We start from the raw sequence: 26,794 nt of genomic DNA on the forward strand, positions 1-26,794 counted from the left end.
CGATTTATAATGGCAGTACTTCAAATTGGTTAGTACTTTTAGTATGAGTATTTTTTTCACCGTCATGATGGTCAATATATCTACGACAATGACAAGATCTACTTAATAGGCTTGGGATGAATCGACTCAATTCTAATAACTCTTGAGACATAAGTATGTACATCTATAAGAATTCATTACACAGTAGTGGAAGAATTTGCAGAAACCAAACAGCATTTCACAAGTTCGATAGACTATGTAATTACTTGTAAACATGCTTCCAATTGCCGAGCAGGCGATATTTTATTATAGCAAATTAATACTTAAGTAGGAAAAAGCAACAAAACCATTACCTTTACTACATATGTACTACCCAGTTCAAATTAAGTTATTAAATAAACTCAATTACGTATTAAATACATTGGGGAATTTTTATGTTAAATGTAAAAGCGTGCTTCATGACAAAAACGACTTAAAACCTAAGAAACTATACCAAAAAAAAAAACAATTTTACGAGTCATTCTATTCGTAGTATGTTAGGAAAATTATCAAATGAGTGTTCGATTCACAATATATCTGAATTAGGTTTAGAAAAATTGTAAAACCGGTAACTATTAACTCTGCATTAATATATTGCAGAACTAGTGTCCGAAAAGGTTAGCCTGTGATTGCACTCTTAGCAGACAAAATTTCCATCTTACACATTGTGTGCTTTTTGTCACTTCTCAAAGTATTTATTTTCAAAAATCAACGAAAAATACAATTAAATATTGTTTATGGAACAAAGAATACTTAATCTAAATTTAATGTAAATTTAATTACGCACATATAAAAATTCGAGCAACAGAACAAAAATTCTTACTTTGAAATAAGTATTAAGAACACTGTCTTGGTTTTTGTGTTTTTTACCGAACAATTCGAAAAGTTACAACTCGGAACTCTTGTTAGAAAACGCAAACATATTTTACAATGTTCATGTACATATGTACATAATAACTATAAGTATTTGATTGCGATTAATTAAGTGAGGATACAACAGCTTGCGGCGACACGCGAACCGTCAATATTTTACGCAACGCCAAACGTCATGAACAGTTTATCAACTTTTCATTTGAATAATAAATATATTTATGACCACGACATACTATGTATACCATACACAACTGCTCACATATATACTTACGTAAAATATTCAATTTTCTATTGGTGCGAAAATTCACAACTATCAAATTCATTCATTCATGGTTTTCCCCATGCAAGTGGTACACCAGGCAACAAGGTTTCAAACTTAGAATGAAATCAGCTTTTGCTTGTCTACCCATTACCTAAATACCAATAGACCCCATAACGATAAAAACCTAATGGGCAATGTAGACAAAATCTGTCGCTACCTGAGCATTACAAATTAGTCCAACGTGTTCTTCGGTAAAAATATCAGAAATTTGGTTGAGCATTCCCTACTGGAAATCCATCTAAAGGAGCCAATTATTTCACATTTATAAGGTACATACCTTATATACAAAAATACATATGTACATATGTATGTATATTATTTTAATGATTATTTTTCCAAAATAATAATTAATTCTATTCTATTTTGTATTTTTCCCATAGTTATATAATTAAAAACTTTTCATTTAGTTGGGGGTTTCCTTGCTGGGTATTTAGTGGTATTGTATGTGTGTTCATGTTGCCTTCCCAATGATCAATGATCACGCGCTCGTTCTGCCCCCGCCTAAAGCGGCTACATCGAGGAGGTGACGATCGATCGAGTTAAGAGCAATAAAGCAATGCTGCCTGCGATGGTTATACATATGTAGTATCTGCATTACAAACATACGAAATTTGCATGTATTACTGTTAATGCCTATGTATGCATATGTACATTTAATTTCGTGTCTACAACGCTATGAACGGAACGAGCCCACATGAACGAAGTACGGATCGATCTCCGGCAAACGAACCAACTCGTCGTTCACATACTTGCTAATATAAAGACGTTCAGTTGGACAAAGCTCAAGTCATTCGTGTAAAGGAAGTGGTAAGACATTGTTCGGACCACATATAAATCACTTTCATAAAAATACAATAAAGCGCGGTTAAGGAGTGATACCAGCAAATTTTTCAAATATATAGTCTGTTTATAAGAAGATAATGTAATGAAAATTTGATTTTTCAATAAAAGTGTTTCAAATTGAATTAAACATTTCAAATTAAAGTGACATTCGAGGTGATAATAAAAATAAAAATCATTTAATCGCAGAAGCGAAACCAAAGTGAAAACACTAAATACAAGACTTATTTTAAAAGTATTAATAGTTCAGTAAGAAGCTTTTAGCTCAAAAAACAAGTAAAATGAATGCTGAAGAGTTTAGAAAATATGGCAAGGATATGGTGGATTATATTTGTGATTATGCACAAAATATTGAACAGCGAGACGTAGCGCCAACGTTGGATCCAGGATATTTAAAAAAACTATTACCAGGTAAATAACTTTATTTCGAAATTATGATATATACATACATACATACATAAGTATAAACAACGGGTTTTAGATATTCATCTTTAGTCTCCGTCTTTTTAAATTAGTAAGTAATGTGAAATAAACTCGGAAAAGGCATTAATATTGAAATGCTGCAAATGCAAGATATTAGGGGTGATAACTTCTAATATCTATATTTCTATATCTTACCGCTAATACAAGCTTACTGTCTTGATCTATTATATGCATACATACAGAAATGTATGTATGTACATATGTCTATGTACATACATATGTATATGTACAAGTTTTGTAAAATGCAAATAAATAAGGGAAACCACAAATCACCAGTACAAACTATCCCAATTTTGAAGTGAATACAAATACACATACATGTACATGCATAAGCGGAGAAATTAAATAAAATATATTATGAAATATGAATATGTGGGCAGTAAATAACGTGGTTGTGGGTAATTTTGAAGACAAAATTTTACCCAAAAAATTACTCCTCCTCATATTAACAATTAAACATCTTCAAATACCTCGTCGTTTTGCCTCTACAATTAACAACTCTTGCCGTTGCCGTGTACACGCGCCGATCCCACGAAATCTCCGAAACAGCTAAATAACGAGAGATAGCTAAATGAGTAAACATTATCGACTGCATTTACATAAGCGTAAAAGTATGTGCATAGGTGCTAACCAATTAGCAGCCAATAAATAAACGAAAAAACAACAGCAACAACTATGGATTAACAAAAGCAAACATCTAAAGCAAAAATGGCATTGCTAATCCTACAGTTAGCTAAATTTATGTTTGCAAAAAAATCCAAAATTAACATACATATGCACCTTTATTTATTTGTTTATTTGTATGAGCCATTCAAACTCTTTGTTTAAAGAAAATTTTAATAATCTATTTATCAGTCATAGCATCGCTTGTTATTGTTGATCCTAGTATATCTCTACGCATTGCCCAAAAATAACCAAACACGTATGTACATACATATGTACAAATGAATGTGCATGCAGACGCATTCACGTGTGTGTGGTATACATATACGTGTTGATCGTGTGCACATGCCCAATCTGTTATTAAACTAGCGCCCAATTAGCTCACACGCCATGTTATTCTACAAGACTAATGCTAAAGTGTTAATTGAAATATTAAATACACCCGAAATGTACCGAACGCGCATGCACACGTTTAATTTGTGGGCGTAAACATTTTCGTTAATCATACAATGAGGCATAGTCTCACCCAAAGCCATATACACATATATATTAAGACCAAAAAGCACCCGGAAATTTAAAAAAAAAAAATGTATTTTGCTAAGTTGGTAGGACTGTCCTATGACTATGTCAAATATGAGCACGACAGCAGCTGCTTAAGTCGGTACACCTCAGTAGTGCGTTGAGATTTTTACAATGGATAAAAATATTGATCTCAAAAATTGTCTAAAATTATGTATTTCTAACCATATTTCGCGTGCGGAATCGTTGCGAATGTTGGAAAAGGCTTGCGGTCATTCAGTTTCATCAAAAACACAAGCCTACCTGTGGTACAAAGCCTTCAAAGACGGTCAAGAGATCGTTGAAGACATGCCTCGATCTCTTCAACAGATGAAAATATTAAAAGAGTGAAGGATATGGTGCTTGAAAATCGTCAGGCAAGTGTTAGAGAGATAGCAAGAGAGCTCGACATCTATTGCGAGTTCTTTCGATTGATTTTGGTGAATATTTTGGGTATGAAAAGCGTTCTTGCTCTACTCGTCCCGATAAAGCTGAATTTTTTTCAAAAAGAGTACAATTGTACTGTAATTGTACAACCACTGTATTTACCAGATTTGCCTCCGTTTGATTTTTTCTTGTTCCCCAAACTGAAATTGTCGCTCCGTGGAACCCCCTCTCAGTTGATCGAAAAGATAAAACAAAATTTTCTGAAGGAGCTGAAGGCCATGCCAAAAAGTGCTTGTATAAAGTGTTTCGAGGACTGGAAAAATCGTTGGCATAAGTGTATTACGTCTGGTGGGGATTACTTTGAAGGCGATAAAATAAATAATTATGAAAAATTAAATATTTTCCTGCTACTTTTCTATCACAATGTATACAATGTTTGTATATATTATACATACACCTTCATTCAAAGAACTTTTCTCAATGCCAATTGTTTTTGAACTAATCGGAATTGTTGATTACGTATACATATACATATGTAGATTTATTTATTGATTATTATGTATTTTCTTTCGCTTTGTTTCTGTACAGTTAAAGCGCCATTGAAACCAGAAAAATTCGAAGATGTTCTAGCTGATTTCGAAGAAAAAGTAATGCCTGGTGTTGTGCATTGGAACCATCCGAAGTTCTTCGCATACTTTCCAGCGGGCAACTCATTCCCTTCAATTTTGGGCGATATGCTAAGTTCAGCTATCGGTTCGATCGGATTTTCATGGGTAAGCCTTTACGCCTAGACGGCAGTTTGTATATCAATATTTTTTTAATTACTTTCATTATTTTTCCTCACATGCTTCGTTACCAAACAGGCGTCCTGCCCCGCATCTACAGAACTTGAAACTATTGTACTAGATTGGTATGCGAAAGCACTCGGTTTACCAAAAGCCTTCATAAGTGATCTACCCGGCAGTCGAGGGGGTGGTGCACTACAAGGATCAGCATCCGAATGTACACTCGTCTGTATGATTACCGCACGTTCACGTGCCATTCAAAAACTGAAAGGAATGTGCTCAGAGATACACGAAAGCGTTTTCCTGCCACAATTGATCGCATATGCCAGCAAGGAAGCACATTCTTCGGTAGAGAAAGCGGCTAAAATGGCCCTCGTAAAACTTCGTATTATTGAGGCCGATGAACGAGGACGCATGCGTGTGGATCTGTTGCGACAGGCAATGCAAAATGATGCTAACGCTGGCCTTACCCCATTTTTCGTTGTTGCAACAGTTGGCACAACAGGCGCTTGCGCTTTTGATAATCTAACCGAAATCGGTAAAGTGTGTAGGGACTTACCAAATGTGTGGTTCCATGTGGATGGTGCATATGCAGGCAATTCGTTCATTTTACCAGAAATGCGTAAATTCTCGGAAGGTTTGGAATATGCTGACTCTTTTAACACAAATCCCAACAAATTGCTGCTTACAAATTTTGATGCATCCGCAATGTGGGTTAAGGATGTAATGAGTTTGAAGACAGCTTTGAACGTTAACCCTTTATATTTACAACATGAACATGAGAAGGCTATAGACTATCGACATTATGGTATACCGTTGAGTCGTCGTTTTCGTGCGCTTAAATTGTGGTTTGTCTTTCGATCATATGGTATCATGGGTCTGCAGGCGTATATACGCAATCATATGGCATTAGCAAAGAAATTCGAAATGCTTGTGCGAAAGGACGATCGCTTCGAGGTTAGAAACGATGTTTACCTGGGTTTGGTGTGCTTCCGCATGCGCGCAGAAGACACGTATAATCAAGAGCTGCTGGCACAGATAAATCACTCGGGCAAGATGCATATGATACCATCGATGGTGAATGGCAAATATGTGATACGCTTCTGCGTGACGTACGAACATGCCACAGAGAAGGATATAAGTAAGTAGAATTTGAAAACGGCCAAAATCGATCACTTTAAATAAATAAATTAGCTAATTTTTCGTAAAATATTATCGCCAAAACCGGAATGTGGCCAAATTTATATAGACATATTAATATTTATTTACATAAATCATTGATATTTTTAACTAATAATTAAATTAATTTTTATACTCTTGCAATGTTGCTACAGTAAAATAGTTTTGTTCGGCTATATAAAAACAGGATGACAAGACGAGTTGACTAATGACTGTCCGTCTGTTCGTCCGACCGCCTGTGCAAACAATAACTTGAACAAAAATGAATATATCATGATGGAACTTGGTATGGTACACATGTTCCTTGGCACTCAAGGAGGGTTAGTATTGAAAATCGGCGCTAGAGAGAACTACTAGAAGTGCGAAAAATCTATAACTAAATGCGCAAGAGGTATACAATTTTACATGTTAGGAAAGGATTTTATAAAATCTTTTGTAAAATTTTAACGATTCTTGACATTCCTACATTGCAGTGCGACAATGGGTGAAATCAGACAAAAACCACGTCTACTACACCATATAACACACTTTTAAATTCCATTTGAAACTTTCACTTTCCAGTATACAAATCAAGAATGAATTAATATATCAGGATGAAACTTTGCACGAATAATGCATTATAGGTGTACCACCTTGTGTGAAAACGTTTGGGTGGGTCTCGATATACATATGTGCTTTCACCTGAAAGTCGACGTTACCACGCCCTTTTAATTTTGGCTAGGGTTTCTTTAAAGCTCTCTCATACCATCTCGAAGGTAAAATTTAATGTCTGTGACATTTTAGTAGTCATCCGATTTCATCCATTTTCTCACTGTCGGTAGGAGTTCTTATAATATTTGCGCTATTTTTTCCCACACAAATGTCCCTTTCCACTGCGATCCTCCCTGCAAAATTAGAGTCTTATATCATAGTTTAGAGCTTGATTATGGTACTTTATACGTTTTCGATTAATGGAGTTTTGTTGGCGTGGCAGTGGTCAGATTACGCCCATCTACTGACTTCTCCTTACTTTTTTGCCAAGGAACATATATGCCAAGTTTCAAGATATCTCAATTGTTACTCAAGTTACAGCTTGCACGGAAAGACGGACGAACAGATAACCACCCGGATTTGAACTCGTCTCGTCATCCTGGTCATTTAGCCCAATATTTATCTCGATTAATTTTAGGTGATACGTACAACCGATAGGTGAATAAAACTATTATACTCTGTAGCAACATGTAGCAAGAGTATAAATAGAAGTTTGGTGTGTTAATGCAACAGTATTTTTTTTTAGAAAGCTTTGATTGTAAATAATAAAAAAAAAATTAAATCCTAATAAGCAATTTACTCTCAACAGCTGACGCCTGGAGTGAAATCAAAGCATTTGCCGATGATATCCTTCGCGATGTGCCTGCATTATCCCCAACTCCCGAAAAGGAGAAAGTCGTTTCGGAACCTCAACCTATCATTGGCAAACCACCAATTAAAAAGAAGCTTACACGCACCAAATCTTTACGTTTTTCGTTCACACGAAGTATATCTCGAGAAATGTACGAAAGCCAAAATGAACATCTCAAGGACGGTTGCACACCGATTTTGGTTGTAGACTCTAACACTATGCTTCAAAGTTTTATGAAAGCAACGTCGGATCAGAAGAAATTACGAGGCATCGAAGATGAAGAAGCCGACGAGGCTAGTAATTAGCCAATACTTCGAAAGGCTAAATACAAATTGAAGCATCAAGAGTCCTAGGCGATGACCGCCATTCTTTGTACAATTATTAAATATCCGGTGTATAAAAATGTAACTATGCCGAAGGTATTCAAACATGAGTATATACTACTTTAAAAAGTCAGCAGTCCCAGTTTCAGCCCGAATTACCTTTAAATTAATACTTGTAGTATTACAGTTATGTATGTATATACTTGAAGTGAGCGATGTATCAGATATAATTGAAAACTGATACTTAAACTTAAACTTGAACCTGATCGGACCAAGTTTTCAAGTTGTCTAAGTTATATTAGTTAAGTATTAATCTAGTTTAACAGATTTTCACGAGAGCATAACTGTTCCTTATCGTCACATTTCGCCTCTCTTTTTGTGTTCCTACTGATCTACATTCTGATTTTTCGCACTCATTTATGCACACATACGTAGATATTGCACCACATATGCATATTCATATACTCACTGGAATAGTTGTATTTATTTATTTATTTATTATGTAATGCAAAACATTAGATGTAAGTCCTGTGTCAATTAAAAATTTATATACATATGTATGTCCATATAAATAAAGGTGTTTGTATATTTATAATATTAATGCCAATTTATTAGAATACACATATAGTATTCGTATAAACGAATGTTTTAAATAGATATAATGTTTGATTACTGTAAGATTTAATAAGTTTGTAATAAAAAAATTTCTTCTACTTCAATCGAATATCTTCTGCACCACTCAAAAGCTGTTTGCATTAATTAGAACAAGAAAGAAACCTCACTTCGGCAGCACCAAAGCGATAATACCCTTCACAAATAAATAAAAGTTTATATGCAAGAACTACAAGTATATTTTGACCGGCCAGTTTGTACAAGTATGTCAGCTATATGCTATAGTGGTCTGATCTAAAAAATTTAATCTTCTTCTTCTTCGTCTTTATTGGCGTAGACACCGCTTACGCGATTATAGCCGAGTTAACAACAGCGCGCCGGTCGTTTCTTCTTTTCGCTACGTGGCGCCAATCGGATATTCCAAGCGAAAAAAATTTAATCGTCAAATATAAAAAGTTTTTATACAAGAACTTGTCCTTGGTCGTTCAGTTTGTATGACACCTATATGCTATAGTGATCCAATATCGGCAGCTTCTTGAAGAAAAAAGGACGTTAAGATCGATATCGCAAATGTGGCATCAGAAATTGCTTCAAAGATTTATTAATTTTTCAATTCTCCAGGGTGTTATAACCAGGGCTGCAAACCGGTTTTTGGCTTTGAACCAAGCCACGAACTGAACCACTTTTATTTATAACTGCGGAAATGGAACCAGAAAGCAACTCAAAAAAATTGTTCGGTTCGGTTCAAAATAAAAATATTCAATAGACATTTTTAAACATTTAAAAAAAGTACACAACTTGTTTAAAAATCCAACCGTTATGACATCTTCTTCTTCTTCTTAATTGGCGTAGACACCGCTTACGTGATTATAGCCGAGTTAACAACAGCGCGCCAGTCGATTCTTCTTTTCGCTACGTGGCGCCAATTGGATATTCCAAGCGAAGCCAGGTCCTTCTCCACTTGGTCCTTCCAACGGAGTGGAGGTCTTCCTCTTCCTCTGCTTCCCCCGGCGGGTACTGCGTCGAATACTTTCAGAGCTGGAGTGTTTTCGTCCATCCGGACAACATGACCTAGCCAGCGTAGCCGCTGTCTTTTAATTCGCTGAACTATGTCAATGTCGTCGTATATCTCGTACATCTCATCGTTCAATGGAATGCGATATTCGCCGTGGCCAATGCGCAAAGGACCATAAATCTTTCACAGAACTTTTCTCTCGAAAACTCGTAACGTCGACTCATCGGTTGCTGTTATCGTCCAAGCCTCTGCACCATATAGCAGGACGGGAATTATGAGCGACTTATAGAGTTTGGCTTTTGTTCGTCGAGAGAGGTCTTTACTTTTCAATTGCCTCCTCAATCCGAAGTAGCACCTGTTGGCAAGAGCAATCCTGCGTTGGATTTCCAGGCTGACATTGTTGGTGGTGTTAATACTGGTTCCTAAATAGACGAAATTATCTACAACTTCAAAGTTATGACTGTCAACAGTGACGTGATATCAATATAATCGGCATACGCCAGCAGCTGTACACTCTTATAAAAGATTGTACCTGTTCGATTAAGTTCTGCAGCTCGAATTATTTTCCGTTATGATATACTGCTACAAATTTGCTTGATGGCAACGCCATGAATTATTGAAGATTTGCATACTCTAAAGTGATTTGGTGAATATTTTTAAATAAGTCTAAATAAGTTCAACCGGTACAAGTTTTTTCTGAATGGTTTGAACCACTGAACCGAACCGCGTCGATTTTTGCGGTGGTTTGCAGCTCTGGTAATAATTATCGACAAAGAAATTATAAAAGTGGGGTTTGCCGAATTAAAAAAGATTTAGAACTATCAAATAAAGCTAAGTTCTTTTCCACTACATTTTTCATAGTTATATATTCTTATATTATTGTTTCTTCCGACTGCAGTTCTTAAAGTATTTTTGTTTCTCAATTGCACTTAAAAAGCTACTGGCATTTTAATTTTTTTGCTCCATTTACATATCTAAAAGAAAATTAATGGACAAATTGCGCTGGCGTATATCACAGAACCATGTCAGACTGCATGTTGGCCTTTAGGACAATAAGTCTAACTTCCTTCTTACTTAAGAGTATGGAAAATATCATTGATTGCAATTGCACCTGTACATGCGCAAGAGCATGTTTAAAAAGCAAAGAAAGCGTGGCAAGAGCACTGGAGAAAAGGAATGTGGTAGCACCTGCACGCAGATGAATATACGCCGTACTGTGCACAAGGATAGCTGAAATCAGAAGATACCAGGATTCGTCTCGGCACTACAATTGACTGCTCATATGGTGGAGTGCTCTCCCTTCTATTATGGAGTTTAGTCGTGAACGACCTACATGATCTAATTATTAGTAATGGAATCCGCTGACAAGGATTTTCGGAAACGAAAATTTAAAGGCACTCTCTGAGACATCGTACAAAGGGGATTAGGTCTGGCAAAGGGATGGTGTAGTGAGGTTGATTTGCACATCATCCCCTCGGAAACGATCATCGATCCGATTAAACTCTTCAGTGGAAGCCACATATGAACCTGACCATGGTCAAAACTACTAAAGCAATCGATTAGCCGAGAAATCCTGTGGCTCCAAGCAACAGATTATCAGGTGGATGTACTACATTATTTACATATGGGTCGCAATGCGTACGTGCCCGCCAAAGCACTTGAAGTCATGCTAGAACTCACATCGCTTTGCCTAGGAATCAATCAGCAGCCAACCATACATTGCTTCAAATGACAGCAGAAGAGTTTGGCAGGAGAATGCTAATTTCATCACAGCAAATGAAGGCCATAAATATCGATATACCATTGGCTATTCTCCCAAGGGATAGCATTACCAAAAGAGGAAACTTCACCAGGAAGTTCAAAGCAGTAACGCATGGAATGATCGTGCAACTTCTCCACCGAAGTGAGTTAATTTTGGCTTTGTCTAAATATAATAAATTCCGGCATTCTACTCTGACCGTTGTAAGTTCAAGACGCACTTTTATAACATAGGCCTGAACACATGCTGATTGAATGTACAGCAGTGTGCATACGCATAAGGGCTCTTGGATCCATGTTTCCTACTAGTGTTCACTTCGCTTTAATAGTAACTACCTATTGGAATTCATCAATGTGTTGTGACTTAGAACAGGACACCATAGACCTTAGGTCGCGAAGCAAACCTCATTTATTATCCATCTATCTACGACAAATACTTAGCAGTTTCTGCTATAATTGCAATATGTATAAATTATTAAATGTTGTTTGTACCGTTTGCGTTTAACAAAAAGCTGATGGGTTATACATTATAGTTTGTGTGAACCCAGGAAAATTTATTTTATTTCATAAACTTTATACACCATCAAATATAACTTCCCATTTCTCTCCTCTGACACTTGTTAAAGGCTTTTGAGTCTCACTTAAATTCTGTTATTAAAATTATAACATTTGGAATTTCCGTATGAATGCGTACTTACAACTTATCGGAAGAATAATTAATTAAATTTAACACACTTTAAATCACAATATTTTTTGCGCCCAGAATTATAAACGGAATTTGTAAACTATTTACAGAAGAAAACAGCTGATTTAAGGACTGACAGGCTGTCACTGACAACTGTCATACAAAGTAACGATGCATGCTAACTAAATTCGTACAAACATATTTACAACATTCGTCCTCATATGCTTAACCGCTAATTGTCATTTAACAATTTTTTTACTTATAGTACGTGGACAATTATTCTGAAATTGAGTTGAATAAATTATATGCAAATATAAAGTATAATGCCAACATGGAATCAAATTCTATCACAACTACGCAACCCCAGCAATCCAGTAGTTTTCTTTGATATATCTGTTGGTACGACGGTAAGTTATAAACACATCTCGCAGTCCGTCAACATTAAACTTGAAAATTTCTGTTTAGGAAATTGGTCGTATGATTTTTGAATTGTTTGCGGATACAGTACCGAAAACGGCAGAAAATTTCCGTCAACTTTGCACGGGTGAATACCGGCCGGACGATGTACCAATGGGATACAAAGGCGCTAGTTTCCATCGTGTTATTAAAGATTTTATGATTCAAGGAGGTGACTTTGTCCATGTATGTAATGTGAAGTGTTAAACAATTTGTGTTTCTAATAAAGTTCAATATTTAGGGAGATGGTACAGGTGTAATGAGCATATATGGCGGCACATTCGTTGATGAGAATTTTACGCTAAAACATGATTCGCCAGGCCTTCTTTCTATGGCTAACAGTGGTAAAGATACAAATGGTTGTCAATTTTTTATCACTTGTGCCAAATGTAACTTCCTTGATGGAAAGCATGTTGTTTTTGGACGTGTGCTAGACGGACTCCTTATAATGCGAAAAATTGAAAATGTGCCTACAGGCCCAAACAATAAACCTAAACTACCAGTAACAATATCACAATGCGGACAAATGTAAAAGTTGTACCATTCTTATTATTAATTCATGTATACATCATAATTAGAATAAAATTTTATACAGCTTTGATTCTAAAATTAGTAGAATAAAATTTGCTAATTAATCTTAAGTGCCTCATAATCACAAAAATACTGGAAGCCTCAGTTCTGCTTGCCTAGCTTTTCAAACTCAAATTGCATTTCCTTACGTAACGAGCGGCAATCATCAATGATGAAACTAAACATAAATAAGATGAGAATTTCGAAAAAGGAAATAATTTAATTTACATACTCGTAAAACACCGAAATAATTGGAACTGTGGCTAAATGCCACAAAGCATGGGCATCGATTATCCAAAAAATTGGAGGAAAATCCAATAGTTCTAGGCTCATTGACATCCCAAATAAAATATAGAAGCGGATAATTTTTCGATAATTCGGCCTTCGATGACGTTCAAAGTAACACCAAATAAACCATCCAAGTGCAGATAGGGTGCCTAATGATAAAAAATTACGTATTAGAAAATATTAAGAGGATAATAAAAATAAGATTATTTTAAAGTCAAGCTAATAGATATTTGTAATCTTTATAAAATTTTCTTACCAGTTAATACATTCGTTGTCATATTAAGAGAGTAACTAAATTTCCCTAAGCTCAGGTACGCAAAGTAGTTGACGAAGAATGATAGGAACATTAATGAAATCAGCCCTCGAAGAATCAATGAATGACGATATAACATTCTGAAAATTGTTTATAAAGATGTGTAAGCAAATATATATTTTAAAGAATAGGATTCGCAATAGATTTACCTACCTCATAACCATACAGTAAAATGTCACAAGTACAATACTGTACGCAAATGCATAATCCATTAACTCTGTCACAGGAAAGTCCCTTGTGTGAAACACTGACGACCATATCCAACCGTTAATGCACACCTAAGGGGTCCAAGTTTTAGGATAATTGAATTTTTATATATATATAAATTAAAACAGCACTTACAAATGAAAAAATGTGCCACAACTTATAACACGGACTATCTGCGCGAACTTCAGTTCGAAATCGCCGGAGCGTTCGAACGTGCGCAATTAAATTGCATATGGAGAACAACACCGAAGCAGGCTCTTGCATGCCGAGAAAACGAACAAATGGCCACTAAATCATAAACAAGTTTTTAATTTTATTATGAAGTTAATTCATAAAAAAGATGAGAATTATTACCTTTCCATAGAATTGTGGAACATCCCAACCACGTTCTGCAAAGGCATCTACTGTGCGCCACATACAACCATACTGACATTCATCTGCACAATTCCAAGCAAATGCCTTATCAAATACAGACTGTTGATAGTATTTTATGGCCTGCTCCTGAATTTCGATCCCATCTACATATATAAAATTTGGAGTACTATTTTTGTTAAATTTTTCCACTAAACTGAGACAGTCCACTGTCGTACTCTTAATGCTTGGTGCATATACACACCATAATATTTGCTTACCAGCACTACAATTTTGTCGCTCACAGTTTTGTCGACAATTATGGAAGAATTGTGTGCGATCTCCAATAGACGCATGACAATTTACTACGAAACAAATAAGTAGTAAAATATATAGTATATTAGGGTAGACTGAATCATACATTATTCTAAAATGTTTAACAGCAGATATTTATAAACTTTCACCACTATATATCAAACATTTTTCGTATCCCTCTCCACATGCATTGCCTTATCGATTTTAGGGTAGTTGGAGCTGTGTGGGGTCAATAAGCAGTGTTGCATAAAATTTTGATAAAGCATATTGCATTTGTTTGTATTTTTAATACCATAACAAATTTAAATAATATCAGACGTGAAAGACCCATATAATTTTATATATTCCATTATTTATATTATAGCGAAAAATAAATAAATGATAATACCTAAAAAATAAACATTTTATGAAGAATCCACATGATCCACTATTGTACTATACGGTACAAATGTAAAATTTTGTATCACTAAAGAAATTTGAGGATACACCAAGGCTCATCTGATTTTTGTTTTGATTATAACAATCAGCTGTTAACAGAAGTTGAGGAATAAAACAAAACAAAAATAGCTAAGTAAGCACAAATCGCCGCCAATTCATGTGATTAAGGAAAATGAATAAAATTTTCGTAAGTTGATTCACTTAAGTAAAAAATTATAATAACTGCTTCATTAATTGTTAGGGAACTACCTGGAAAGGAATAACTCCAGCCAGCAAATATATAAAAGTTACACACCTTCGCCATTCCTCTTTACATCGTAATTTTTCTAAGATATCTACAAAACCTCTTCATAGGCAACATTACTTGGGCATTAGTTTATTAGGAGTTATAACTGGTTTTATTACCTATGATGGAATTGTTAATGAATTCATTTACTGTGGAGCTACAATACGCTTCCTACGCTCTCTTAAGACAGCTTCTTTAATTGCAATGGATTATTATATGCTCCCAAAAAATGGAAATTGTTCTGACTATGATTTCCTTCTTAAACAAGTACATTTGAAAAGCGCTAAACGTTTACTTGAGACGTGCTTATTAAATGGAGGTCTATACATTAAAATGGGTCAAGGGGTTGCTGCTATTAATCATATATTACCAAAAGAGTATACGAATACATTGGAGAAATTACAAGATAAATGTTTACCTACAACAAAAACGGATATACAACGTGTTTTTTATGAAGATTTCGGTTCGACGCCTGAAGAAATTTACTCTGATTTTGATTACACTCCAATTGCTGCAGCGAGTCTGGCACAAGTTTTCAAAGCTAAATTAAAAACTGGTGAAGATGTCGCAGTAAAGGTTTGTATTATTTTTTAATTTTAGCTGCATTAGTAATACGAATTATCTACTTATGGACCTAGGTGCAATATGGTGACTTGCAGAAACGATTTACCAGTGACTTGGGAACAATTATGTTTCTGCAGGATGTCATAGAAATATTTTTTAAAAATTACAATTTCGGTTGGATATTACGCGACTTACGGAAAAACTTAACATTAGAACTAAATTTTGAGAATGAAGGCCAAAACGCTGAACGTTGCGCTAAAGATCTGAAGATATTTGAATATGTGCATGTTCCACATATTTACTGGACTTACACAAAACCGGTAATTACCAATAAATTAGTTTCCATGGTAGTCGGACAATCCTGTTGTTAGCTCGGCAAAAATTCTGCAGATATATTATTTAAATTATTACATTGATTAATATTACTTTCATATAGCGTATCCTTACGATGGAATGGGTTAATGGATTCAAAGTGAACGACGTTGAACGCATACAATGCGAAAATCTTGATCTAAAAGATGTAGACTTAAAACTTTTCAACATGTTTGCGGAGCAAATATTCCACACAGGTTTTGTTCATGCCGACCCGCATCCGGGAAACGGTAAATATGGTTTTGATCGAATTTTTCGATGTTAAACTGTTTAATACTTATTGTTTCTGCTGTCAATGTGAATAAAAGATACGTTTCCTATTTCATTATAGTATATGTACGAAAAAATCCTAAAACAGGAAAAGCCGATTTAGTTCTTCTAGATCATGGATTATACGAATACTTACCCGAATCAGTACGCAAGCCTCTTTGTGAGTTTTGGGAAGCAACGGTATTAAGAGATGAACAAAAAATGAAATTAGCCGCACGACAAATAGGCATAAAAGATCATATGAAATTTGCGGAAGTGCTTTTTCAGCAACCCATTCGTATACACGGTGGACGTATTAAGACGAAATTGAGCGAAAGTGACATCGAATATATTCAACAGGTTGCTAAGAAAAATTTTGAGCTAATCATGGGCACACTTAAAGAAATGCCCAGAAATATGCTTTTTGTAGTGCGGTAAGTAGAATCGAAATAAATATTTCATATATCACTTATCACTTAATGTACATATGTAAATACTATATTATTTTACTTTTGAAAGAAATTTAAATACCATACGGGCCATTAGTCGACAGCATGGTGATGTAGTGGATAGACCACGTACGATGGCTCGGTATGCACAACATTGCATTTACGTCAAATACAGTTCAATTCGAAGCTACTTATTCTGGTTTTACAGACGTTTAATTTTCGAATATAACTTGTGGTATTAATAACAATCACTATTTTCTATTTAAAAAAAATTCAGTAATTGAAATATATTTTTAGGGCCTCGTCATTTCGGATATCGTGCTATGATTTATATATAAATATTTTGTTTAAACTTAATCGAGCACCAAGTTCCGCACGGACGCTACTAGATGATATAAAAAAACATAATATTTTATGATTTTTTTTTTTAAACGTAACACTTTATGAGCAAATAACTTGTGAAAATGCGTGTAACACGAATAACGGTTACATGCTCTATAATTATTGATAGTGAGATGTATATAAACACAAATACATGTTTTGTAATTTTATGCTTATTTAGAAGTTTAAATAAGTTAAAAAATAAGTACCAATGAAACTGTGTTATGATCTCTAAATAAGCTTTATATAGCTAATCGTTTTGTATATATATTTTCAAAATAAACTCTGTTAACATTTGAGTTTTGCTGACTACATTATGGCACAGTAGGATTTATTTATCTCTTCAACTGGTTTGCGTCCATCCAATTCCATTTGTTTCAACTCTAAAAACGTATTCTCGTTTTTCTTAGCCAACCACTCTGGTAAAGGCTTTGACCAGTCTTCCGGAGGATTATCTCGTTTTTTCCATGTACTGTTACCGAAATACGCCTCCATGCGTTTTTGTCGACGCTCCGCTTCACTACGAACTACTGCTTCTCCAGCTGACACATCGTTTCCATTGGAATTTACGTAACGCTCACAATTATCGTAATCTTTCTTCCACTGGGAACAATCAACACTTTCGCCATAAATAAAATACTGATGGAAACGTGCTTTTATACTTGTGCAATCGTCGTATTCGTCTTTATACACAGAACATGGTCGGATCTGAATTAAAACTTAATTTTGAAATTTTAATAAAGTGAGAGAACTTTTACTTACAGACCAAGAGTATTTCACAATTGAGACGAGGGTTTCAGAAGTATTTTCTGGTGGGTCGTCAACGCCTTTTGACATATTTTTAACGATATTTAAAAAAAATACTTATGAACAGCAGATGAAAAGGTTGAGTATGTTTAAGAAAAGTAAAATCAGCTGCTTTATAATACAACATTCTTCTTCTTTCTCCAGAAATTCAAACTACAATGAATAAACACAGTAGAACAAAATAATATTAACCTATGCTAGAATATTTAATATTTTGAATAACATTACCGGTATTTCATACAAGATAAATTGTTTTATATATTTTAGTGAAACATATAATTAAAAAAATATCAAGCACCCTTAACAGGGATGCTTTTTATTAATATGTGCTCTTAATCTGTTCTCGATAAATCATTCGCCTTTTCATTTAATGGGAATGTGTTGCATTTTAAAACATTAGTGCAAAAATGAAGAAGCACTCCGACATTTGTTTTGTAGTGGGTTTTAAATTATATGTTCAATAGGTGATATTGTGTAATCCTACAAGTAACCAATCACTAAACAAACACAAAAAAAAATCCCATTCGGTACGGGTTGTCTTCGAATATTCACAATATTATTAAATGCTCCCAATTTATGGAACATATCTATAGAAAATTTGTGAACGGTTTGTAAATATGATTTCATGCAACCGTGTAATATCAAAAGTAATTTCAAAGAAAATTTGTTTAGTTAAAAAACAGCTGATTATATTATTACTTGTAGGATTATGCGATGATAGCAGGATATGTTCACGTTGCATTATTAAGTTATAATGCTTAAAAATGCAGAAATTTTACTGTCAAATACAAAGCTTGTGTGTTACTCCTGTAAGCAGTTGTCGTAAGTATAAATAATTCATACATAAACAAATCGAAATTGCATATTATATAACGTAGATTGCAAATATGGAAAAAGAAACAAATGTAAGAAATAACTATAATTTATTTCTTTTGTAGCTGCACGGCTGCTGGAGGTATCCTAAATTACGCACAAAGAGCTTTTTTCACTTTCAGTGATCTGACGAATAAAAATCGGGAATATGTTAAAAAAGAATTAATAGGGTAGGCATAAGGGCATATATTAGGGTGTCCGCAGAGTGGACGCTTAAAGTCGAGAACTGCGCATTTCCCCATTTACGCTCGGCCCAGCTTTGAGCGCCCAGTCTTGGGCACCATTACTTACTTAAGTTGATATCTTGCCCATTTGCAGCTATTCAATGCATGAAATGTACGCTGTTGTTTCTGACGTTTCCAATTACTATAAATTTGTACCATATGTCAAAAAATCCCTTGTACATAGTCAAAGAAATGGCGGTTTCAAAGCTGATCTTATAGTTGGCTTTCCACCACTTAGCGAGCGGTATACGTCGAATGTTTCGCTTAGTGCTCCTAATCTGGTTAAATCTGTATGTAATGATGGCAGATTATTCAACTTTTTATTAAACGATTGGCGATTTAGTCCCGGCCTTAAGGATATTCCGCAATCATGTGTTGTTGATTTTAAAGTAGCTTTTGAATTTAAATCCCGGATTCACAGTAATATTGCGAATATATTTTTCGATTTAATTTGTGATCAAATGGAGCATGCTTTTGTCGCGGAAGCCAAAAGGAGATATGGACCACCTTCGATTAAATCGCATATTTTATCATGGCGAAGATCCTGACAAATGCTGAGTAAAACAAAATAAATATAAGCCTAATTTTATTCAAGAGTTTTTATGTCATTATTGCATTAATTTTTTAAAAGATTAATGAAAGCATTGTATACATTTGCAACTGTACAATTGTAAGACTAAATAAATAGTGTTTGAACTATCTACCATGCATACTTTCTTATTTATTAATTAAAAGTATTGTGAAACAAATATAAATTCAAGAAAAATTTAAGAATTGCGATGTCGTGGTTTTAAAAGTTTTATAAGAATGTTTCATACAGATCTATGTTATCTTATTAAAAATATTAATATTTTTCAAATTTTTTTTTTCTTATTAATCTGTTTTGTAGCCTATGTAATTGGTTTACCGTGCAATATTTCTTGATTCGGAATACTTTGGCAGTTATATATTAAATAAGACAATGAAGGGAATCAGCATGAATATCGCTTGCATACGTTTACAAATGTAGGAATTATTATTATTATCGATCTAGAAAGATGTAAGTGACAAGGCAGAAATCTAAATCATTTTATCATCAGCATTGATTGTGGAACTAGATAGTAATGAACAACTTCACGCAGGCGCAAACAAAAATGTCGCCGAATATTAAAATTGACACCCTGATTAAAAAATTAGCAATTAGTTTCCGATGTTCCATAACTGTATTTCCAAATATCATTTTAATTTGTATTTAATGTATATTTCTGTAGTAACTTAATAAATACTGTCTATCACTCCCCTTACGAAGTCGATGATATTTAACAGTATAACAACACGTATTTATTTACTTTGAGAATCTTACAACCATATAAACCTAATTGTCTGACTATTCTACAAATTATTATAAAAGTGAAAAATACTTCCCTAAGTATTCAGTTTATACGAATTAATGAATTTAACTAAATGTAGAAATTTTTTCGATGAATGTAAGTAACAGCAAACCAGGACAAAATACATATGTAATAAATGTAAATAGTATATGTGTTATATGAAAGAATAAGAGAAATTGGCTTTTAAAACGTAAACTTTATAAATTACACCAAAAGTCATTTTATACTGTATAATTTGGCTGAGAAATTTTACACTATATAAATACTATAATTCGCATGAAATATTTTTAACATTGATATTTGCAACTAAAAGTATTATAATTTTTGAAAAGCGGTTTAAAAATTACAAATAATAAAAGTAAAGCCTATACATAATTTGTTAATAAAATTAAGTAAATAAAAGAAAACTTAATTTCGATTAAATTTAATATCACTCGGAGTTTCAGTTTCGCACTGGATTAAACGATTTTTTGTGCCGCATACGTCTGTTACGCCATCAGTTGTGTTTGGCGCGTTTGCCAAACATGTAACCTTTCCATCGCTCTGCCGTTTCCATTAAAATGGGATCACTGTCGATTGTAGACAATAACAGTAATTGACTTACATGCGTTGCATGGTAATCGTCTCGGGCCAAGTTTGGTGCAGTTCCTATTAAAATTTTTAGCAAATCGGCATAGACTTTAGCGGTAGATTTTTTTATTTATTTAAATATTGGAAAACTACCTAAACTTAAATGCCGCAAATCATAACTGGTGCCAGAGCCAGTATCGTAAAGCAGTAACATTTTCTTTAATGACAACATCCCTTGATTGAAAAGCTGACCAGCTTCACGTCCAATGCTTGATGGTGCTGTCATATTTAGATCATATAATCCCAATAGGGAATAAATGAAACCATTTAGTACAAATGAAGGAGGGGTTGTTGGATATTCCTCGTACCTATTTAATATAAAATATAATAATACACATAAATATTTTATATTTAGCGACAGAATTTTGACAAATAAAAAAATTTTCCATTTAGCACTCCTCATCACTAATATGTTCTTTTTACTTGCCAATAATACTTGTCCATAAATTGCGCTAGTACTCCGCCTTCATTTGAGTAAACTCTGAAAGGTTTGAGTCCTAATGCCGCTGATTTTAAATACCGCTTATCACCACCGGAATGATAGTATGCTCTGGCTAACACAGAAATCGCATGCCCTTGGCCCATAGCTGAAAGCCAGCCAGCTCGAAGTTCGGGAAAACCGTTTAAGCTACGTTTTACCGGATTCGGCCAACCACCGCTTTTTACATCCTGATTATGTATAAACCATTCTGCAGCATCGTAAAAATGTGCCATATGATCGTATGTTGAAAGCGTAATATTGTCGAAGAAACCAACGCCGAGAAACGCAAACGACGTTACACGCAAATCATTGCGGCGTATCTTAGATTGTAGTTTCTTTTCAATGCCGTTTATTAAACCTTTCTGTACGTCGATTGAGAGATCTCGCGTTATATGACGCCATCTATTTATAGCACTAGTACCCATGCCATAGTATATGTTATGCTCCTGAGTACTTAGTCGCAAATCGGCGGGTATGTAGTGCAATGTGTAATTTTGTTTAGTTTCACGAGATTGCAGAGTAACCATAAGACTACTACTATTAGTGACCAATAACAGATCAACGCTTAGTACTAGTTCAAATGTTTCATTAACATTCATGTTCACTGCGCTGTCATAGCCAATTGCTGTTTCGTATTGAATTACAGATGTGTTAAATTTTGGATGCCAAATGCGTGAAATATTGCTGGATTTTGGTGTATGCCACACTCCCTTATAAGTATCGGCATCTTCAAGCACCTTGGAATATGTTATAGTAATATTCATAAAAATTTACATACATATATGCACATACGTATATAAAGGATAAAATACCTTAATTTTTGGTGGCGGTTCAGCTAAATGTTTACTATAATGGGCCAAAGCGAACTGTGCAATTTGAGTAGGATAAAAGTATCCACTTTTCTCCCACTGCGTACTTATTGGCACACCTTCGACTGCACTTATGCATTTGACACGATCTCGTACCTATAAACATAAATGAATATATATTCGAAATAAATACGACACAATTAAAATAATACATTTTATTGATAAACTTACCTCCACATTGTAGTTTTCAAAGTAAGCGAAGCGTCCACGAGTATCGTACTTCCCTTTGGGCACATTTACTTTTGCGTTACTATGTGACCATGCAAATCGGGGTACCACACTATCACCTCTGTTGTTGCTATTATCATTTAGACTACTGCTTGTGGTTGATACCATTGCACCATTTATGTCAAAATAGTTCCGTAAAAATGAAAATGGCACGTATACTTCATGGTTTTCTGTGCTCTGCTTGCACGGTATCGAATACTCTTGATTAATCCAGCATTCAATATTCTGAAGAGGGGCGGAAATAGAGTTTAACCCATCGCCTATTATGTTTGAATCATAACCGTCGCGAATACTTAGTCGGCGATCCCAACTGTGTACCAAATTATGAGGGAATAAGAATTCCGGAAAAAAATAATATAATACTACGCCGGTAAGTACTACAAATGCGATGAGTGCGAATAGGAAACTCTTTAAGTTTAATCGCATTATGATGAGGAAAATTAGTGGTTCACGCTGAAAATATTTAAATTAAATTACTAATTTAAAAAATTTTAATAACAGTTGTGGATATACCAGCAACCATATAAGCAACAATAAGAACTCAAATACAACAATAAAAATACAGTATGACAGCCTGTCCGTGCCGTTATTTCGGTGATATAACCCTGTTTGGAACTGTACGTTAACTTTTTACAACAACCTAACAACAGTGTTGCTCCGCATCCTCTCGAGTGGAGCTGGCATTGAGTCAAACCCCGGCCTGAAGTCATTTTCTGCTGCATCTGCGGCAGAAGGCTCTATCCCATCTCCAAAGGAAAGAAGTGGACCACAAGCTATGTTATCTGTATCAGGTGTGCACCTCGCGCCAACCATTGACAACCATGACTTCCATTCTAATTAGTATATTAGTTATAGCTACCCGGTCAGGCGATGTCGAGCTCCAAATATTTAATGTATACATTTTTCCTGTTACATGTTATCTTTGGAATATCACCCGAAAATAGGTGCGCTACTACAGAGTAAAAACCGTTTGGTGCTTTTCCTCGACCGACAAAGCCATCCATTTGTTAACAGATGGCTGAGCAAAATGTTAAGAGACTGCATTGGGCCAGATGGAATAAACATGCTAAAACACCTACGCTGAACAGGAGTAAGTTTCTTAACCAAGGTCCTCGACTTGACGCTGATCAATTTTCAAATACCCGATGAGTGGAAAACCCACTACCGAAACCTGAGAAACACAAAGGGAAGTCTTAACTCCTGATAACTTTTCTTTCGCAGTCGTCTGCTTAATGCGGAGACGACTCCTAGGAACATCAAGAGGTTTTTCCTTGACTACGTCGACGACATTGGACAGTACGCCGATCTGACTTCAGACGCAACTCACTTCAGACACGTGCTGACTGCCATTTAAAGTGGAGCCACCGACTCCTCTCAGAAGATAGTTCACTTGAAATCAAACCATTACCCATTGCATACGACGAGCTCGTGTTGCCGCGAGAACCCAGAGAGATCCTTACGCAATTTCATTCTGGATAGTGTTACAGATTAAATTCCTACTTTCCAGAATCGTCCTCGACATATGAAGTATATGTCTTTGCATGCCCAGCAAAGCCTACTCACTTAATACCAATCTTCACATGAACCGACCCAGTCGAAACAGCATGTTGAATGTTACATGTCCTCGATGACAACCAACATGAACCTTACCACCCAAGTGAGGATAACATAACCGTTACAACAACAATAAATTGGACAACATTATTTTGATTTAGTTTGGTATGGACGTTTCAATATTTTTGAATATCTTATAGTTAATTTCTTAAGGCTTACCTGATTGAAGGTCGCTGCTGCGGTAGCGCCTTTTGCTGAGATTCCAACTTTTGTGTGATTTTTAAACATTGGATTCTATGCCGCACTTTGCGACTACTTTTATAATCCTGTGGTTTACACTCGATTAATATCTTTCACAAGAATAACCATTCTTAATTTTCACTATTAATATATACATATATACATATTTATTTTGCGTTCAAGTCCCCAAGAAATTTTTGTGATTGATTTTGTCCCAGAATTTCTAACTAATGTACAGGACATAATCTTTCGATTGTATACCAAGAAGTCTCCGTATTCTTTTCTTTTATTGGCTTCTTAATCAAATTTGTATTGAACTATTTACGAGTTTTGATGTTTTGATATTTATTTCTTTATTAGTTTCTCACTTTATTCCATATGCTTTTGACAGGTAGTTTTTCATAAACTTATACATCATAGGATTGCCAACGCTCTAAATCAATTTCCTTTTACGCAGAGAACGTATATATACGTTATATTTCTCTCGTAGGAATAATGATGATAATGAACAAAATAATATCGACGATAAATTGTCTGAATTAACAAGACAGTCATATTCGTAGTTCCCAGAAAGTTAAGAGTTACGAAATTTTTTTAACTATCCGGATTATGCAGCTGACACAGTTCTACAGCAGGCGAAATCGACTGCGGCCACTACGACTGCAATGAGCACCACCAAAGCTGCCCCAGCAGACAAGCTGCTCTGACGAGTCGCATCGGACTGATCCGAGAGTGCTCGCAAAAACAGAGAAATAGGAAAAGGAGGCCAATTACCCCATATACCATCAGCCGGCAGTCCCGGAGGGCATGAAAACCTCGGGCATGAGCGGTACCAGACGATGAGACGTTCCGTCTAAACTACAGGTTAAGCTCGGTAGACACAAGGCCATATAAGCTAAGATGACCACTGAGAGCGGAGCAGCAGAAAAAATGCTGATGAGCATGCCTCTCACTGTTGAGATCGTGAAAGTCCCTGACGTGAAGACAGGCCTACAAGAAGGGTTGATAACCTCTACGCAGAAGCTTCTGGGGGGTATAAAGGACTTGCTGGATGGCAGCGCGGAACACGGGGAGGATGAAAACCAGTTCCTCATGGAACCGATCCTGTAGTGGCCTGGTGAACTGAACCTGCGTGTCAAAGTTTCTGACACAGAACCTAGTGTCTGTGCAAGCCAAGGACAACGAAGAAGTGGACTTTGTCTGGCTGCAGCTTATATTCCGGGAAATGCATCCACAGCTGTGGACAGCCTGGTGAACTACTGCAGGCTACTCAAGCTGCCCCTGATCCTGGGATGTGATGCAAATGTCCAACAATTGGAATGGGGATATACGGATTGCAACACACGATGTGAGTATCTCTTATGTATATATGGAGGTGCTTGACATCACATTAAGCAACGAGCTAATGTACGGAATAATCTTAAAATGAAAGGTGTTATCAGAGCCCTCCATATCGGATCATATAATAAGGTTCGCACTAGGAGAGAAGCAACTCTCCCCTAAACGTATTCCCCCGTAACTCAAACAATTGAGCTATGGCTTCGTTCGAGAAATTTAAGTTTCCGGAGGCGAACGGTGTCTTTTCAGCACTTTTACAACAGGGAGAGTACGTTCTACTGACACATCTTGTTCGGCTGATGAGAGATAGTCTTGCAATGGCGTATATCCCTAGACCTTGGAGGACCGGGAAAGTGATATTTACCCAAGGTAGTAAGGAACGACTATTCACTGGTAAAATCCTTCAAGCCAATTAGACTAACTTCCGTTGTCTGTTTATAAATGTTTTTGATACTCTTGCAATATTTTTTACAGAGTATAGAGAGTATATGTGGTGGTTGTTTGTATCACTTAAAACTAATCGACATATATGTATATGGAGTTCTATATATGTATATATAAATGATCCGGATGATAAGTTGAATTCCAAGTGACTGTCTGTCTGTCCCGTACAAGCGCAAACTTGCGTAAAAATTGGGATACCTTAATTAAAATTAATACACGTGCCTCTTTGCCAAAAAAATAAGTGAGGGCATAGATGGTTGTAATCGGTCCACTGCTACGCCCCAAAAGGTCATTAATCGAAAAGCTATAAAATGCTTTAACCAAGCACTAAATTAAGATATAAGACTGTAATTTGGTGCAGGCGTCATCTGGGAGCTAAAAAAGGGGAGTGGCCTCACCTTCTGATAGGTTTAATATACGTATAACCTTAACATCTAAAGCTACAATAATAAAATGTAGTCCTTTCTGCGAGATATGTTATTAAAATTCGGACATATGTAAGTATGTACATATGTATATTGGCCAATGTGGGAGTTATTTTGATGACATACCTGAAATGCAGCATTTACGCAAAGTTTTGCTCCCATGTTTTCATTCCTATAAAAATATTAATGT

At 35.3% G+C, this 26,794-nt stretch overlaps 7 protein-coding genes across 8 annotated transcripts; 4 read left to right on the plus strand and 3 right to left on the minus strand.

The window, feature by feature from the left end:
* Positions 1 to 1,986: 1,986 nt before the first annotated feature.
* On the plus strand, positions 1,987 to 8,409 carry LOC120770382 (aromatic-L-amino-acid decarboxylase). The gene is made up of 4 exons (XM_040097804.1): positions 1,987 to 2,464; positions 4,733 to 4,917; positions 5,008 to 6,070; positions 7,448 to 8,409. Exons 1-4 carry the CDS (start codon positions 2,335 to 2,337, stop codon positions 7,792 to 7,794), a joined length of 1,725 nt encoding a protein of 574 aa, XP_039953738.1. The 5' UTR covers positions 1,987 to 2,334; the 3' UTR covers positions 7,795 to 8,409.
* Positions 8,410 to 12,088: 3,679 nt separating this feature from the next.
* On the plus strand, positions 12,089 to 12,947 carry LOC120770385 (peptidyl-prolyl cis-trans isomerase H). The gene is made up of 3 exons (XM_040097806.1): positions 12,089 to 12,289; positions 12,348 to 12,524; positions 12,580 to 12,947. The coding sequence occupies exons 1-3, from the start codon at positions 12,206 to 12,208 to the stop codon at positions 12,868 to 12,870; spliced, it is 552 nt and encodes a 183-aa protein (XP_039953740.1). The 5' UTR covers positions 12,089 to 12,205; the 3' UTR covers positions 12,871 to 12,947.
* LOC120770384 (post-GPI attachment to proteins factor 3) lies at positions 12,866 to 14,587 on the minus strand. The gene is made up of 7 exons (XM_040097805.1): positions 14,349 to 14,587; positions 14,071 to 14,234; positions 13,852 to 14,004; positions 13,663 to 13,787; positions 13,453 to 13,589; positions 13,141 to 13,345; positions 12,866 to 13,086 (listed from the first exon to the last, which is right to left on the minus strand). Exons 1-7 carry the CDS (start codon positions 14,488 to 14,490, stop codon positions 13,011 to 13,013), a joined length of 1,002 nt encoding a protein of 333 aa, XP_039953739.1. The 5' UTR covers positions 14,491 to 14,587; the 3' UTR covers positions 12,866 to 13,010.
* Positions 14,588 to 14,897: 310 nt separating this feature from the next.
* On the plus strand, positions 14,898 to 17,176 carry LOC120772018 (uncharacterized aarF domain-containing protein kinase 5). Its single transcript, XM_040100383.1, has 7 exons — positions 14,898 to 15,007; positions 15,062 to 15,682; positions 15,745 to 15,990; positions 16,107 to 16,272; positions 16,374 to 16,725; positions 16,811 to 16,975; positions 17,038 to 17,176. Exons 1-7 carry the CDS (start codon positions 14,993 to 14,995, stop codon positions 17,156 to 17,158), a joined length of 1,686 nt encoding a protein of 561 aa, XP_039956317.1. The 5' UTR covers positions 14,898 to 14,992; the 3' UTR covers positions 17,159 to 17,176.
* Positions 17,177 to 17,346: 170 nt separating this feature from the next.
* On the minus strand, positions 17,347 to 18,036 carry LOC120772019 (UPF0545 protein C22orf39 homolog). Its single transcript, XM_040100384.1, has 2 exons — positions 17,884 to 18,036; positions 17,347 to 17,829 (listed from the first exon to the last, which is right to left on the minus strand). The coding sequence occupies exons 1-2, from the start codon at positions 17,956 to 17,958 to the stop codon at positions 17,431 to 17,433; spliced, it is 474 nt and encodes a 157-aa protein (XP_039956318.1). The 5' UTR covers positions 17,959 to 18,036; the 3' UTR covers positions 17,347 to 17,430.
* Positions 18,037 to 18,581: 545 nt separating this feature from the next.
* Positions 18,582 to 20,626, plus strand: LOC120770534 (coenzyme Q-binding protein COQ10, mitochondrial). 2 transcript variants are annotated; one of them, XM_040098087.1, is made up of 3 exons: positions 18,582 to 18,750; positions 18,867 to 18,971; positions 19,915 to 20,626. In XM_040098087.1, the coding sequence occupies exons 1-3, from the start codon at positions 18,683 to 18,685 to the stop codon at positions 19,976 to 19,978; spliced, it is 237 nt and encodes a 78-aa protein (XP_039954021.1). In that variant the 5' UTR covers positions 18,582 to 18,682; the 3' UTR covers positions 19,979 to 20,626. The 2 variants fall into 2 exon arrangements, with proteins under 2 accessions (XP_039954021.1, XP_039954020.1); XM_040098086.1 differs by lacking the exon at positions 19,915 to 20,626 and adding an exon at positions 19,120 to 19,735 and having other exon boundaries at positions 18,600 to 18,750.
* Positions 20,627 to 20,883: 257 nt separating this feature from the next.
* On the minus strand, positions 20,884 to 26,692 carry LOC120770533 (D-glucuronyl C5-epimerase B). Its single transcript, XM_040098085.1, has 6 exons — positions 24,377 to 26,692; positions 22,547 to 23,056; positions 22,319 to 22,471; positions 21,453 to 22,243; positions 21,119 to 21,333; positions 20,884 to 21,043 (listed from the first exon to the last, which is right to left on the minus strand). Exons 1-6 carry the CDS (start codon positions 24,443 to 24,445, stop codon positions 20,892 to 20,894), a joined length of 1,890 nt encoding a protein of 629 aa, XP_039954019.1. The 5' UTR covers positions 24,446 to 26,692; the 3' UTR covers positions 20,884 to 20,891.
* Positions 26,693 to 26,794: the final 102 nt, after the last annotated feature.

Source organism: Bactrocera tryoni, chromosome 3, assembly GCF_016617805.1.
Source record: "Bactrocera tryoni isolate S06 chromosome 3, CSIRO_BtryS06_freeze2, whole genome shotgun sequence".
NCBI lineage: Eukaryota > Metazoa > Arthropoda > Insecta > Diptera > Tephritidae > Bactrocera > Bactrocera tryoni.

Bases quoted from the DNA above. Each gene is read 5' to 3' on its own strand.
- LOC120772018 (XM_040100383.1), top strand. The intron at 15,991-16,106 runs GTAATTACCAAT...ACTTTCATATAG, and splicing joins ACTGGACTTACACAAAACCG to CGTATCCTTACGATGGAATG. The intron at 16,273-16,373 runs GTAAATATGGTT...ATTTCATTATAG, and splicing joins CGACCCGCATCCGGGAAACG to TATATGTACGAAAAAATCCT.
- LOC120770533 (XM_040098085.1), bottom strand. From the start codon at position 24,445: ATGTTTAAAAATCACACAAAAGTTGGAATCTCAGCAAAAGGCGCTACC. The intron at 23,057-24,376 runs GTAAGCCTTAAG...AAATATTTTCAG, and splicing joins CAGCAGCGACCTTCAATCAG to CGTGAACCACTAATTTTCCT. The intron at 21,334-21,452 runs GCAAGTAAAAAG...TATATTAAATAG, and splicing joins TTTATGGACAAGTATTATTG to GTACGAGGAATATCCAACAA.
- LOC120770534 (XM_040098086.1), top strand. From the start codon at position 18,683: ATGCTTAAAAATGCAGAAATTTTACTGTCAAATACAAAGCTTGTGTGT. The intron at 18,751-18,866 runs GTAAGTATAAAT...TTTCTTTTGTAG, and splicing joins TACTCCTGTAAGCAGTTGTC to CTGCACGGCTGCTGGAGGTA. The intron at 18,972-19,119 runs GTAGGCATAAGG...GCCCATTTGCAG, and splicing joins GTTAAAAAAGAATTAATAGG to CTATTCAATGCATGAAATGT.
- LOC120772019 (XM_040100384.1), bottom strand. From the start codon at position 17,958: ATGTCAAAAGGCGTTGACGACCCACCAGAAAATACTTCTGAAACCCTC. The intron at 17,830-17,883 runs GTAAGTAAAAGT...GTTTTAATTCAG, and splicing joins TTGTGAAATACTCTTGGTCT to ATCCGACCATGTTCTGTGTA.
- LOC120770385 (XM_040097806.1), top strand. From the start codon at position 12,206: ATGCCAACATGGAATCAAATTCTATCACAACTACGCAACCCCAGCAAT. The intron at 12,290-12,347 runs GTAAGTTATAAA...ATTTCTGTTTAG, and splicing joins ATATATCTGTTGGTACGACG to GAAATTGGTCGTATGATTTT. The intron at 12,525-12,579 runs GTATGTAATGTG...TTCAATATTTAG, and splicing joins AAGGAGGTGACTTTGTCCAT to GGAGATGGTACAGGTGTAAT.
- LOC120770382 (XM_040097804.1), top strand. From the start codon at position 2,335: ATGAATGCTGAAGAGTTTAGAAAATATGGCAAGGATATGGTGGATTAT. The intron at 2,465-4,732 runs GTAAATAACTTT...GTTTCTGTACAG, and splicing joins TTTAAAAAAACTATTACCAG to TTAAAGCGCCATTGAAACCA. The intron at 4,918-5,007 runs GTAAGCCTTTAC...GTTACCAAACAG, and splicing joins GTTCGATCGGATTTTCATGG to GCGTCCTGCCCCGCATCTAC.
- LOC120770384 (XM_040097805.1), bottom strand. From the start codon at position 14,490: ATGTATGATTCAGTCTACCCTAATATACTATATATTTTACTACTTATT. The intron at 14,235-14,348 runs GTAAGCAAATAT...TTATATATGTAG, and splicing joins GCGACAAAATTGTAGTGCTG to ATGGGATCGAAATTCAGGAG. The intron at 13,788-13,851 runs GTAAGTGCTGTT...TGGACCCCTTAG, and splicing joins TGTGGCACATTTTTTCATTT to GTGTGCATTAACGGTTGGAT.